Raw genomic sequence first — 11,382 nt, 5'->3', positions numbered from 1 at the left:
TGAATAATTTGGAGCGTCTCTAGATGTTGCCGACCTGTCCTTCCCAAGCGCTTAGTGCGGCGCTCTGCACCCGGTAGGCGCTCAATAAATACGACTGAATGAATGAATGGCTTCCCAAGCGCTTAGTGCGGCGCTCCGCGCCCAGTAAGCGCTCAATGAACGAATGAATGAATGATTGATTGATTGATACTAAGGGGCCGGGAGGGGGCGGGGGGAGAGGGCGGGGGTGTCGCGGGGGCCGCTGGGAGTTGTAGTCCTCCCGCGGCGGGGGGGCCCGCGGCCCGTGGGGGCGGGGCGGGGCCGGGGACTCGCTGTCCCGTCGGCCCCCGCGCACGGGCCGGGCCGGCCCCGAAGGAGGAGCCAGGGGAGGCCCATCGGACCGGAGGGACGGGACGGGACGGGACGGGACGGGACGGGACGGGACGGGACGGGACGGGACGGAGGGAGGGCGGTGGGGCCGCCCGTCCCCGGTGCCGCCCGGTCCCCGATGAGTGTCCGGGGCCTGGGCCCTTGGCTGTGGGCCCCGCTGACCTGCCTGACCACCTGCTGCCTCCCCGGGCGGAGCCGGGCGGCCCCGGAGGGGCGGGAGGAGGAGGAGGGGGGGGAGCGGGGCGGCGGCGGCGTCCCGGGCCCGGGCGGAGGGGGGCTGCGGCGGCGGCGGCGGCGGGGGCTGCGGGGGCCGCTGGACCTGCGCCTGGTGGTGCTGCTGTTCCGTCACGGGGCCCGCACCCCGCTCAGGCCGCTCCCCCGGACCGAACAGGTGGGCCGGGACGCGACAAGCCAAGCCAAGCCAAGCCAAGCCTCCTGGACCGTCCGTCACCGGGCCGGCCTGACTCGGTGCAGTAGGCGGCCTTACTGAGAGCTCACCCCCTCCAGGAGGCCTTCCCAGACTGAGCCCCCTCCTTCCACTTCCCCTCCCCATCCCCCCAGACTGAGCCCCCTCCTTCCCCTCCCCATCCCCTGCATCAGGCAGAAACTCCTCACCCTGGGCTTCCAGGCTGTCCATCCATCCCCTGGCCCCCTCCTCCCTCCCCTCCCTTCTGTCCTTCTCCAGCCCAGCCCGCACCCTCCGCTCCTCCGCCGCTAATCTCCTCCCCGTACCTCGCTCTCGCCCGTCCCGCCGTCCACCCCCGGCCCACGTCCTCCCCCGGGCCTGGAATGCCCCCAATCCCTCTGCCCATCCGCCAAGCTCGCTCTCTTCCTCCCTACAAGGCCCTGCTGAGAGCTCACCTCCTCCAGGAGGCCTTCCCACACTGAGCCCCTTCCTTCCTCTCCCCCTCGTCCCCCTCTCCACCCCCCCATCTTACCTCCTTCCCTTCCCCACAGCACCTGCATATATGTACATGTTTATTTATTTTACTTGTACATATCTATTCAATTTATTTTATTTTGTTAGTATGTTCGGTTTTGTTCTCTGTCTCCCCCTTTCAGACTGTGAGCCTGCTTTTGGGTAGGGACCATCTCTATATGTTGCCAACTTGGACTTCCCAAGCGCTTAGTACAGTGCTCTGCACACAGTAAGCGCTCAAGAAATACGATTGAATGAATGAATGAATCAACTTGGTTATGCTAGGAGAGATGGATTACTGGAGCCCATGGAACCGGCTAACTGGCTGCAGAGCACTGTACTAAGCGGGTGCTCGCCCGTCCCGCCGTCAACGCTTCTAGACTGTGAGCCCACTGTTGGGTTAGGGACTGTCTCTATATGTTGCCAACTTGTACTTCCCAAGCGCTTAGTACACTGCTCTGCACACAGTAAGCGTGCAATAAATACGATTGAATGAATGAATGAATGAATTTGTTTTAGGGTAAAATTCAACTGCAGAGTAGCAGCACACACGCTGCCAACCTCCCCTTCCCTCCCCTGCACCAGAGAGTTTTCCAGTTGTGATGTGGGCATCTCCCTCATGCCCTTTTGCCCTGAATCCGCTGACTCCCAGATAGGTTGCGAAAGCTTGAAGCCCACTTTTGGGTAGGGACTGTCTCTATATGTTGCCAACTTGTACTTCCCAAGCGCTTAGTACAGTGCTCTGCACACAGTAAGTGCTCAATAAATACGATTGATGATTGATTGGAGCCCCACGGGAGTGAGGTGAGGGCATCTCCCAGAGAGATGAAGGGCCAAGGCTACCATCCTCGCTAGGAAATGATTTCTAGTATGTGGCTCTGTCGTGGAATGTGTCCGAAGAAGCTTGGGATAGGGCCCGCAGGAGGTCCTGATATCAGGAATACATGGATTAGAGACTTGTGGTGTCAAGTTAGATCTGTATTCTTTCATTCAGTCATATTTATTGAGCGCTTATTGTGTGCAGAGCACTGTACTAAGCGCTTGGGAAGTACAAGTCGGCAACATATAGAGACGGTCCCTACCCAACACTTATAAATAATTGACCAACAGTTTTATGGAAAAGTGGAGCGGGGAAAATGTAGAAGCTGAGAGAAACTTAGTCTAAGCTAAGACTCACTGCCCCCAAAGCAGGCAACTCTAAATGCTGGATTCGTCCTAGTGGATGGAACCGGGGGACTTTGGAAGATGTACATAATAATAATAATAGTAATTATGGTATTTGCTAAGCCCTTACTGTGTGCCAAGCACTGTTCTAAGTGCTGGCACTGTACATGAGCTCCATGCTGTCGGTAACTATTCTAAACCTTGAGTTCGCCCTGGGAATAAATCTCAAGATCTGGCAGCTGAGAAGGGCTGTATCCTTTGAACTAAAAATCTGATGTATCTCCCTCCTATATAAGGGGACTCTTTCATATCTAGAATTTGCCTAAAAATGCCCAGTTCCTCTTTGATGTCTGATGTATCCTGATTTGTGGTCAGTTGTCCAACTGATGGAGAGGGTGTATGTGTGTGTGACTATTGAAAAAGATATGCAGATTCTCAGGTTAGGTCCTGGGCTCTGAGAGGGAAAGGGTTATAAATTCTGAATGGTTCAGGATGGCCGAAATGCAGTCCAGGCCTCCCCCTTCTAGACTGTGAGCCCGTTGTTGGGTAGGGACCGTCTCTATATGTTGCCAACTTGTACTTCCCAAGCGCTTAGTACAGTGCTCTGCACACAGTAAGCGCTCAATAAATACGATTGATCGATTGATTGATTTGTTCCATCTCCTACTTGTATCGTGAGCCTCATGTGAGAGGCTCACCTGATTATCCCGTATCTCCCCCAGCCCTTCATACTTGGCACATAGTAAATGCTTGACAAATACCACAATTACTGTCAATTATTTTTTACCACAAGCTGGTCGCCTTCCTGGACCCATATGCTCGTGGGCTGGGCTGGGCCTCTACCGCCCCTCGCATTTTCATCACCCTCTTGATTTGGACCTGGGGTCCAGGAACACGCCCCAAGCCCTCTTGAACCAGCCGTTGTTTCTGGCCGTTTCTTCCTCCCGGGAGCGAGTTCCCGGACTTTGCTCCCACCACACTGTGTTTCCCGGTGTTCTCCCTGGGCCTGCTGCCCTCCAGTCCAGTGGGTCCCACTCGCCCTGGGGGTATGGGATTTGGGAGTGGCTCCCTGGTTCCCCCACGCATCCCCTTGCCCGCTCTCAGCCAGCAGAGCATCCCCGGACAGTCGCTGTGCTGTGCCCATTCTGGACCCTGTTTTCCTATCCGGGCCCGAGTGAGTGGTGATCTGTGAATTAGCAAGTTAATAACTGCAGTATTTGCTAAATCAATCAATCAATCAATCGTATTTATTGAGCGCTTACTGTGTGCAGAGCACTGTACTAAGCACTTGGGAAGTCCAAGTTGGCAACATATAGAGACAGTCCCTACCCAACAGTGGGCTCACAGTCTAAAAGGGGGAGACAGAGAACAAAACCAAACAACTAACAAAATAAAATAAATAGAATAGATATGTACAAGTAAAATAGAGTAATAAATATGTACAAACATATATACCGGTGCTCAATCAATCAATCGTATTGAGGGCTTACTGTGTGCAGAGCAGTGTACTAAGCGCTTGGGAAGTACAAGTTGGCAACATATAGAGGCAGTCCCTACCCAACAGTGGGCTCACAGTCTAGAAGGGGGAGAAAAGAGGCCGGGCTTGGAAGTCAGAGGTCGTGAGCTCCGATCCCGACCCCACCGCTGGTCAGCTGGGTGACTTTGGGCAAGTCACTTCACTGGGCCTCAATTCCCTCATCTGGAAAATGGGGATTAAGACGGAGCGGGACAACCTGATTCCCTTGTATTTACCCCAGCGCTTAGAACAGCGCTCGGCACAGAGCAAGCGCTTAACAGATGCCATTATTCTGATTTTGCAGAGGGAGAAACGGAGGCCGCCTGGGCCTCCCCCGCCCCCCAGTCCTGACTCCGCTATGCTTACTATGTGCCAGGTACAGGGGTAGATACAAGATAATCACACTGGACACAGCCCCTGTCCCAAATAGGGCTCAAAGTCTGAGGAGCAGGGAGAACAAGTGTTTAACCCACATTTTATAGATAAGGAAACTGAGGCCCAAGAAGTTAGAACCTAGCTCCTTTGGCTCTCAAGTCCAGGCTCTTTCCACTAGGCCACGCTCCTTCTCAGGAAGCTTTGGCCTCTTCCCTGCCCGGCCAACCGGACACCGCCCCCATCCCCCCTCCATCTAACCATCCAGAGAGTCTCCAGGATGAGGAGTGTGAAACTGAAGTCCCAAACCCAGATGCTTCTGCATTGTGATAGCGGCCGCCCCTGCCGGGGGACGGGCCTCTCCTTGCCATCTACTTCCCAAGCGCTTAGTACAGTGCTCTGCACACAGTAAGCACTCAATAAATACGATTGAATGAATGAATGAATCTGGAGCCGGGCCAGGATTCTGTGGTGCCCCCAGGGGCGGGTTGGGGGGGGCTTCCTAGGGGTCCGGGAGAGGCTCCTGAGAGGAGTGAGGGCCTCCTCATCCACGTCCCCGAGCTCCCCTCAGCAGGGCCGGGGTAATCCGCAGCTGCGGCCTGAGCTTCACATCCCGTGAGGCGCTTCTATCAATCAGTTAATCGATTGTATTTATTGAGTGCTTCCTGTGAGCAGAGCACTGTATTAAGCACTTGGGAGAGTACAACACAACAATATAACAGACACATTCCCTGCCCACAACGAGCTTACGGTCTAGAGGTCCTCTTGCCTCGTCACAGCAGCAGGTGGAGTGGAACCCGACCCTGCTGGAGGTCCCGGCCCAAACCCGCTTTGAATACACCGTGACCGACCTAGCCGGGGGGCCGAGACCCCCGTCTCCCTATGACCACCAGTATCAAGGCATCAAGCTGAAGGTCAGGCCCCGGGGCCCCTATGGCGGTGGGTCGGAACTAGGGTGGAGGGCCCGGCCGGGGGCTGGGGTAGTGGTCGGGCCCCTGACAGCGGCGTGGCTGTCTCCGTCTAGGGCGGTGTGGGGGCCGGTCAGCTCACCACGGTGGGGATGCAGCAAATGTTCGCCCTGGGAGAGAGGCTCAGGAGGAGCTACGTGGAGGATGTCCACTTCCTCTCCCCCACCTTCAAGCCCTTGGAAGTGTCGTGAGTCACCAGACGCGATGGGAGACGCGGTTTCGAGGGCTTGGACTCGGACCGGCTCCGGTCTGTGGGCCTCGCACCCTGGTCCACCCGCTTCTGCCCGGTCTAAAGCAGCTTCCTCTGTTCCCCAGCCTCCGCCTCCTCCTCTTAGTGTCGCTTATATCGACCCCACATCTCAGTGCCCCTTCTGCTGCTTAGCATCCTCCTTCCTCTCAGCACTCACCCCTTGCTCTTAGCCCTCTGTCCTCTGAGCGCCAACTCATTTTAACTCCCCTCACCCCGCGCCACCTCCCTGCTCCCTCACTTCACTGTCTCCTAGTGTCCGCTCCACAAACATCTACCGGAACCTAGAGTCCACTCGGTGCCTCCTGGCCGGCCTCTTCCAGCGCCAGAAAGAAGGTCAGAGGGTAAAGGGCAGCACACCCCATCCCCACCCCGCTTCCTCATGTGAACACTGGAGTCGGAGCAGTCACGGTCAGGACTGGCCAGCCCTCCTCCCCACCCCAAAAGACACATCCATACACACACACACACACACACACACACACACACACACACACACACACACACACACACACACACACACACACACACACACACACACACACACACACACACACACACACACACACACCCCCACCCCCCCCCCCCCCTCTTTTTTCCCCTCCCCTGGTTACTGGGCCTGGGAGAAGGCAAAGCAGTCAGGAGTTTTTTGTGGGCTTGAAGCCGGCCCCAGGCTGGCTTAGGTGTAAACACGTGTATTCCAGCTTCCTGAGGGAGAGGGGTTTCCCATCTCACCTCTTCTGGTTGGGTTGGCCCTGGCCCTGCCTTCTGCCTCAGGGCCAGGGCCAAACCGGCGACTTCTGTACCATCGTTGCCAACCCGCCGTCCGGACTGCGCCCGCAGGACCGGTCACGATCCTAACGGACGAAGCTGGGTCCGAAATCCTTTACCCCAACTCCCTGAACTGCCGCAGCCTGAGACATATTACAAGGTAACGCAACTGTGGCCCTGGGGGACCGCAGGGAGGCCAGAAGGGAGGGGGGCCCAGGGACTGGAAGACCACCGGCCACCGTGAGGGGAGGCTGAGGCTCCTTCGTCTCCTCGTGGCAGGGGCAGGAAGCTGGCTGCCTCCCAGCTGCCAGGCATCTCTGCAGACCTGAAAAAGGTCCAGGAAGAGATGGGTTTCCAAGGGCACGAGGACGTCGACTTCTTCCTTCTGCTGGACAATGCCCTGGCTGAGCAGGTCGGACAGGACGCCCCGTTCCCCCACCGCCCCCATCCCCTCCGCTGGGGAGGCCAGGGTCCCCCAGTCCCCAGGCCCGGGTTATCCAGCTCTGAACAGACCTGCCTGGAACTGGCGCTACCCGAAGCCAGGGCTGAGACTGAGTGATGGAGGGAGATGGGCTTTCCCCCCGACTCCAGGCCTCAGCGTGCCCATCTATAGAATGGGATTACCCCTCTAATGCTCGACTAGCCCCACGAGGGAGCGGGGCTAGGGGGCTCCTGGCAGAATGTGGAAGGGCCTGCGGCGTCAGGCCGAGCCATTCTGAGCGAGGGTGGAGAGCGACAGAGAGAGTAGGTGACCAGGTGCGCCGGTGACCATTCCAGGTTCACGGGCTCCCGAGCTGCCCCCTGCTAAAGAAGTTCACACCGGTGATCGAACAACGAGCCGTGGACACGATCCTCTACATGTTGGGGAGAGATGACCGGTGAGAGGGGAGGAGGCCCTCCTGGAGAGAGAGCCCTGTCTGCCCCGCTCCTGGTTTTCTTGAGGCCAGGGGCCCCTCAGACCGAATCTGTGGATTGGGAGGAGCTGTGGCTCACAGGCCCCCAGCTCCCTTGGAAGCAGCGTGGCTCAGTGGAAAGAGCCCGGGCTTTGGAGTCAGAGGCCGTGGGTTCCAATCCCGGCTCCGCCGCTTGTCAGCTGTGTGACTTTGGGCGAGTCACTTCACTTCTCCGTGCCTCAGTTCCCTCATCTGTAAAGTGGGGATGAAGACTGTGAGCCCCTCGGGGGACAACCTGATTACCTTGTATCTACCCCAGCGCTTAGAACAGTGCTTTGCACATAGTGAGCGCTGAACAAATACCAACATTATTATTATTATTATTATTAAGAGAAGCAGCATGGCCTAGTTGGTAGAGCACAGGCTTGGGGGGTCAGAAGGACCCAGCTCTGCCATTTGTCTGCTGTATGCCCTTGGGCAAGTGACTTATCTTCTCTGTGCCTATTACCTCATTTGTAAAATGGGGATTTAAGACTGTGAGCCCTATGTGGGATGGGGACTGTGTCCACCCCATTGGCTTGTATCCAGCCCAATGCTTAGTACAGTGCCTGTCACATAGTAAGCACTTAACCAATACCACAATTATTATTCTCATCCTGACTCTGCCACTTGTCTTCTATATGACCTTGGGCAAGTCACTTCATTCATTCATTCAATCGTATTTATTGAGTGCTTACTGTGTGCAGAGCACTCTACTAAGCGCTTGGAAAGTAGTTCAGCAACAGTTCGCCCAAGACAGGTCCCTTTTCCAGGGACTGAGGTTGTACTTCGCCTCTCTGTGCCTGTTACCTCATCTTTAAAATGGGGATTAAGATTGTGAGCCCCATGTGGGACAAGGACTGTGTCTAGCCTAGTTACCTTGTATCCACCCTAGCACTTAGTAGAGTGCCTGACACAGTAAACACTTCACCACTTTAAATACCATTAAAAAGGAGGCTCTGGGTCCTTTTCTGAAACCCCTAGAATAGAAGAAGGGTGGTGTGAGGGAAAAGGGGAGGGGCAGAAGAAATGGCGGTAGGGATACAAGGCCCGAGCAGCGAGCTGAGTCTTGTCCTGGCTGACAGCAGTGTGTCCCCAGGTGCCCTGGCCTCTCTCTAAGGTGCCACCCCAACACAGCAATGGGTCACACGGTGAGACGGGTAAATTCTGCCCCCCGTCCCCCCGCACGCCTCTACGGCCCCTTGGCACATCCTCTCCTTGTGGTGATGGGGCCATCTGTACCCCCTCCGCCTCCCCGTCCCGGTGACCAGTTCTCTTCCCTCCCCAGCGAACAGCTGCAGATGGCAGTTGGCCCCCTGCTTTTCGCCCTGCAGCAGAACCTCCTCGAGGCCGTGGGTCCGGACGCCTCATCCAGCAAGACCAGGTAGTGGGGCCGGGTGGCGATGCCGGGGTGGAGGCTGGCAGGCCGTGGCCCGGCCCCCGGGAAGCCCTGGATCGCATGTGGACTCTGGTTGCAGGGAAGGGGAGCTGGGACACTCGGGAGGGGCGGGGGGCGGACTGGGGTGGCTCTGGCCCTTGAGAAGCGGAGGTGGGTGGGAGGTGAGGGACAGGGTGGGGGGGCCTCCCCCTCCCCCCCAAACAGCAAGGGTTCACGTAACCGGGGTGGGGGGGGAGGGCGTTGGCAGTGGCCCCAGAACTGTGTCTGCGTGCAGGAAGCTCTACCTGTACGCTGCCCATGACGTGACCCTCGTGCCCCTCCTGATGGCCCTGGGCATCTTCGACAGAAAGTGGCCCCCGTACGCGGCGGACCTGGCCTTGGAATTGTATCAGCACCAGGAGTCGCGGGAGTGGTTTGTGCGGCTGTCTTACCTGGGGGAGGTGAGGCTACCGTGACTCGGCCTGGCTGTGCCTGCCCCATCCCCCCCGACGTCTTCGTCCTCCCCCGGTTCTACCCCGTCCGTGAGTGGGTCCCCGCCAGGGGATGCAACCCCTGGTCCCCAAACACGGATGCGCGGCTCTGATCCCTCGTCTCAGGGGTGGGGGCGGCTAACAGGAGGTCAGGGCCCCGTCCATTCTTCCAGCTGGGGTCCTGGCCCTTGGAGGAAGGGCCCCATGGCACTAACTGTGTGCCCAGCCTGATGCTGTCCGTGTCTGCGTGTGCAGGAGCAGGTAGTGCGTGGCTGCAGCGCTGGCATGTGTCCCCTGGAGGAGTTCCTGAGTGCGCTAGCCTCCTACAGCGTCAGCCCGCACCAGTACAGCTCCCTCTGTGCAGGCGCTGAGCTGCCGGCCGCCCGGGACCCGTGAAGCAGCGGGTGGAGGCCGGGGCAGAGGCTTTCCACCCGGACTAACCAGGACCTAGAAAAGGTGACGCTTCAGGGCTTCCCGCTCACACTAATAAACGTGCTGGTTGCATGTGGGTCAGTGTTGTGCGCATCCAGGTTCTCCCTCCCCCTTCCTCTGTCATCCCTCCGTGTGGAGCAGGCTCTGCTGCTGCAGCCGCGGCTCGGCTGGACCCCCAGACGCTTGGGGGGTGGAGGAGGCGTGTCTGGGATGTCCGTCCCTGGGTGGGCAGCCAGGGGCTAGTTGTCCCTTGTTGGGCGGAACGAGAAGCAGCGTGGCTCAGTGGAAAGAGCCTGGGCTTTGGAGTCAGAGGGCATGGGTTCGAATCCAGCCTCCACCACATGTCTGCTGTGTGACACTTCTCTGCACCTCAGTTACCTCATCTGTAAAATGGGGATTAAGAGTGTGAGCCCCACGTGGGACAACTTGATCACCTTGTATCCCCCCCAGCGCTTAGAACAGTGCTCCGCACATAGTAAGCGCTTAACAAATGCCATAAAAAAAAACGAGGAAAGGGAGGCAGGGCTAGGGCCGACCTAGGCCCGCTCGGGGCCAGGCAGTGGAGGGTGGTGGGAGTGAGAGGTTGGAGCTAGTTGGCAGGGGCCTGAGGGGGCACAGTGCCTTGGGCTGTGCATGCCTCCCTGGGGGACCCGGAGAAGTGTTGTTGCTGCTGCCCCCGCAGAGCCCAGGGCCATTCCAGGAGGATTTGGGGGGCCAGCAGAGACCCTGTGCACAGTGCATTCCCCCCCCCCCCACCCCATCGTGGGTGGCGGGAGGTAGGATGGTCAAGGCGGAGGCAGGCACGGTTTGGCTCTGGGATCCAGCCTAGGCAGGGAAGACTTTTTTTTGGGGGGATGGTAATTAAGTGCTTACTATATGTCAGGCTCTGTAGTAAGCCCTGGCGTAGATACAAATGAATTGGGTTAGACACAGTCTACGTCCCGCGTGGGGCTGAGTCCTAATTCCCCTTTTACAGAGGAGGCGACGAGTGCAGAGCAGTTGCGGTCACACAGCCGACAAGGGGCAGAGCGGGGATTAGAACCCCGGTTTTTCCGACCCCCAAAGCCATTATCTATCCGCTGCGGCTCAGCTACTCTTGCTGTCCGGAGTAGGCGGACAGGAGGGCAGGGGGCCAAACAGCGCCCCGTCTTCGGGGCAGAAAGGCGGCTGGGGCAGCAGCCACCCTGGGGCGTGTGGGGAGTGGGCCCAGCGGGAAGGGAACGGGGTCAAGGCACCCCAGATCTAGGAGCCGGTCCCCGGGCCGGGGCAGGGCGGTGGGGACCTCGCTTGCCCACCACATGGCCAGGGCCACTCCTCCGCACCCAGCTCACCACACCAACCCCTCCCCAAGCTTGCGACAGACTCCTCTTCCGCGCCCACCACGAGCGTCCTGGGCCTTCCCGGCCGCCACGAACCCACCCCACCGCACAGCGAGGCCCGGGCCCCTGTCCACGCACTTTGGGCTCAGAAAGGGGCGGGACGCCCCTCAGCACAGCCCATGCTTGGGGCTCTTTCCAGCCAGGGGCAGCCCCCCAGGCCAGGGGGCACAAGGGGCAGGTTTGCTCTTCCCCTAAGGGTGGTCACTGCTGCTGCAAGTTGTTTCTCCCACCCCATCCAGCACCTGGGGGGAGAGCAGGCCCCCGTCTTCTCTGCTGTCCCACACAAACCTTTCCCAAGTACTGGACACAGTAAGCGCTCACTATATATGATTGAATGAATCCTCCACCGCCACCCCAGGCCAGGAGGAAAGAGCCTGGGGCAGAGGGGCATGAGCAGCTCTAGTCTGCCTCGATTAGAACTCGGTCCCCCTTCCCGCCCCACCC

At 58.5% G+C, this 11,382-nt stretch overlaps 1 protein-coding gene across 1 annotated transcript; it reads left to right on the top strand.

Moving 5' to 3' along the window:
- Window positions 1-468: 468 nt before the first annotated feature.
- Window positions 469-9,635, top strand: ACP6 (acid phosphatase 6, lysophosphatidic). The gene is made up of 10 exons (XM_038757733.1): window positions 469-760; window positions 5,120-5,254; window positions 5,365-5,495; window positions 5,812-5,891; window positions 6,399-6,486; window positions 6,606-6,738; window positions 7,104-7,204; window positions 8,547-8,642; window positions 8,932-9,097; window positions 9,383-9,635. The coding sequence occupies exons 1-10, from the start codon at window positions 488-490 to the stop codon at window positions 9,521-9,523; spliced, it is 1,344 nt and encodes a 447-aa protein (XP_038613661.1). The 5' UTR covers window positions 469-487; the 3' UTR covers window positions 9,524-9,635.
- Window positions 9,636-11,382: the final 1,747 nt, after the last annotated feature.

The sequence above is a fragment of the Tachyglossus aculeatus genome, chromosome 16 (genome assembly GCF_015852505.1).
Source record: "Tachyglossus aculeatus isolate mTacAcu1 chromosome 16, mTacAcu1.pri, whole genome shotgun sequence".
Taxonomy (NCBI): domain Eukaryota; kingdom Metazoa; phylum Chordata; class Mammalia; order Monotremata; family Tachyglossidae; genus Tachyglossus; species Tachyglossus aculeatus.
The sequence above is the reverse complement of the archived record's forward strand: the minus strand, read 5'-3'. Positions and strand labels throughout refer to the sequence as shown.